This window comes from Cryptomeria japonica, chromosome 3, assembly GCF_030272615.1.
Source record: "Cryptomeria japonica chromosome 3, Sugi_1.0, whole genome shotgun sequence".
In the NCBI taxonomy this organism is placed as follows: Eukaryota; Viridiplantae; Streptophyta; class Pinopsida; order Cupressales; family Cupressaceae; genus Cryptomeria; species Cryptomeria japonica.
In genome coordinates this window covers 483,254,955-483,257,664 of record NC_081407.1, presented here as the reverse complement: position 1 = coordinate 483,257,664, position 2,710 = coordinate 483,254,955, and the positions used below count along the sequence as shown (strand labels likewise).

The 2,710-nt window shown below is 43.6% G+C and overlaps 1 protein-coding gene across 1 annotated transcript; it reads right to left on the bottom strand.

Moving 5' to 3' along the window:
- Positions 1–206: 206 nt before the first annotated feature.
- LOC131045787 (uncharacterized) lies at positions 207–2,238 on the bottom strand. Its single transcript, XM_057979420.2, has 2 exons — positions 1,114–2,238; positions 207–953 (listed from the first exon to the last, which is right to left on the bottom strand). Exons 1-2 carry the CDS (start codon positions 2,236–2,238, stop codon positions 207–209), a joined length of 1,872 nt encoding a protein of 623 aa, XP_057835403.2.
- Between the last annotated feature and the right edge of the window lie 472 nt (positions 2,239–2,710).

Below are 2,710 nucleotides of genomic sequence, written 5' to 3'. Positions count from 1 at the left end.
TGAAAGCATTTGAGTCATTCAACATTGAAACCATTGAAACCCTATAACCCTCAAACAATTGAAACCATTGACACATAATAAAGTATTCAAATTGGCAGAAACACTCAATCATCCTATTACTTGTACGTCACCAATCAATATGTATACCAATGTCTCTATTACATCAAATTGAAAAATAACTATTGTCCAAAATATATTCTTAAACTTCAATTGAAAAAATGAGGCAAAACAATTCTTGACCCTGAGCCTGATGGTCGCAGTTCTGCAATGGGTGTCATTTTCTCGTCAACATCAATAGAGTCACTGGTACTCAATTCAAGTGGCATTGGGTTGCAGCTGGCACCATATGGTGGCACACCTGCAATATATTTCAATGTACCAGGAAAAGTAGGCAAGGGGGAAGTAGGTGAATAATTCATGTCTGTTGGAAATTTGGGCAACATTGTGTTAATTAGATCCTGCATTACAGGGTGTCGGTCGGGAAAAGGCATGGACAGACTGGACTTGCTGTTCAACAACTTCTTTCTTGCCAACTCATGGACCTGCTTTGAGATTGCCCTTTCCTCAGCCTCATGTTCCTTGCTTGCTTTATCTCGCTGCAATTTTTCAGCCTTTCCCTTCTTCTCTAATTCCTTTAGCCTTTCCTTTTCTTGTCGCAAGATCGCCTTTTCCTTCTTCTCTAATTCCTTTAGCCTTTCCTTTTCTTGTCGCAAGATTGCCTTCTCCTTTCTCAATAGTGCATTAGTTTCTTTGGCCAACAAACTTGTTGCCTTGTTTGCTTTAATTTGCTCTCTCTTTCTTTGTTTCCCGTCCTCTATTTCTCTACTCCTCATCTCTGCAAACTCAACACCCTCAACAAACTCATCAGAAGCTATCAACTGCCCTTCCCGTGCCAAATAGATGCTAGTTGAAGCCCCCCTACCACTTCTTTGGTTCACAATGTGAATGGGCAACTTTAAGAATCGTGAAAGTGTATTATGCTATTGTGATTGAGGCGTCTCACTTACTTGTGACATTGGGCTCTCCTCTTCCACATTACAATCTTGTGTTGCTTCTTGCATCAAACTTGCATCGTTTCCGTTGTTAGAGTCACCACTCTGCATAGTAATGCACCATTTCTAGAATGACACCTTCTGGTGGTGAAGGCAAGCTAGATGTCCCTCGTTCGTCTTCACCTTCCAACTCAACACCCATATTCACCACCCCTTCCACCACCCAGGATGGTGCAATCCGCTCAAATGGAAGGCTAAGACTCTCGTCCAAAGTGTCAACTACATCTTCATCAATGTTGGTGTCTTCCTGTTCCATGTCCACTTGTGCAGTTGAATCCGTTTGACGGCTGGCTGTAATGTTTTCCACAACCACTTCTGGGGATACATGGACTCCCGAAAGACTGGGCATGTTTTGCACTACAGATGCATCATCCCCATCATTAATGTGGAATGTGGTGTTGGGTTGCATGTCTTGGATGAGGGCATCAGGATTGAGGGGCCATATCCTCGTCCTTTTGAATCCCATAGTAATGTTTGAAACAGTCAATGCCTTGGCCAAAGACTTGCTGCTCAATTCTGCCAGTTCAACCCTCCTAATTTCTAGATTGGGGAACCTTACTATCCATGCGGTTCTTTCCGATTTGAAGTATATTTTGAATGGAGAGAATACACTCACATCGAGTGGCTGCAATTTGTGAGATGTGTGAGTTGGCAATGTCAGCAAGTCTATGCCCAACATCCTTGCCTCCTGGATGGTTGGCAATGCAACATGGTTGTCGTGGTCATCGAATATCAGCAAGCACATGTTTGTTGGTGATACACCCCTAGGGACAAAGCACTTGAAGTGGTGCAACCAACTCATGAATAGTTCCTCGGTCATCCACGCATGTTGTTGCATTGCCATGCAAGCACTGGGTTCACATTTACCTATGTAATTTTGTATTTGCCTCTTTCCTTTGAACATGTAGAACCTTGAAATGCTTTGTCCAGAAGCATTAATGCAACAAAGAATTGTGATCCACTCACGACTCTTCAGAAGTATATAAGACATGTTTCGGCTTCCTTTCCTCACAAGCACCCTCATTGCCCCATTTCTGTCAGCCATAACTCCTGTTTCATCACAGTTCCAAATGTGGGCAAGACCATATGGATTAGCAGCAAATGGTTTTGACAATGTCTCATAAAAAGAAGAAACAATTGCTGGTCTAAGACATAGTGCTCGGTCTTTGTCGAGGCCTTTGGTCATCCGCAAGCTGAGTTCATGATGTCTGGCCTTGAATCCAAACCATCATGAGTTACTAGGCATGCCATCCTTGAAAGGGGTTGTTCTACCCTCACAAATCTGAGAGACAATTGCGTTCAAGTTTATGATTTCAGGCCATGACCACAACTAGCCATCTCTTGGCACCACTACATAATCTCCTCTTCTTCTTGATACATGAGGGTGGTTGGTGGATCTTTCTTGGACGTGGTGGTGAGACCACCCAACCATTTTGACAATGTTATAGTTGGGATGTCGCACTTCCTTGATGCAGGTCTTGTATGGACATGTCGTTGTCCTCAACATCTCGGAGTGCACCTTCCATGTCAGTTGTCAACCACAACTTCAGTTGCATTGTTACTTTTCTTGTAGTTGAAGGTGGACTAGGTTGGTCCACCGTGGCCAGGATAGGACGTTCACTTAGATGGTCTGTTGGTGGGGGTATCGGGACTTCCTG

Bases quoted from the DNA above. Each gene is read 5' to 3' on its own strand.
- LOC131045787 (XM_057979420.2), bottom strand. From the start codon at position 2,238: ATGACCAAAGGCCTCGACAAAGACCGAGCACTATGTCTTAGACCAGCA. The intron at 954-1,113 runs GTGCATTACTAT...CGATTCTTAAAG, and splicing joins AAGGTGTCATTCTAGAAATG to TTGCCCATTCACATTGTGAA.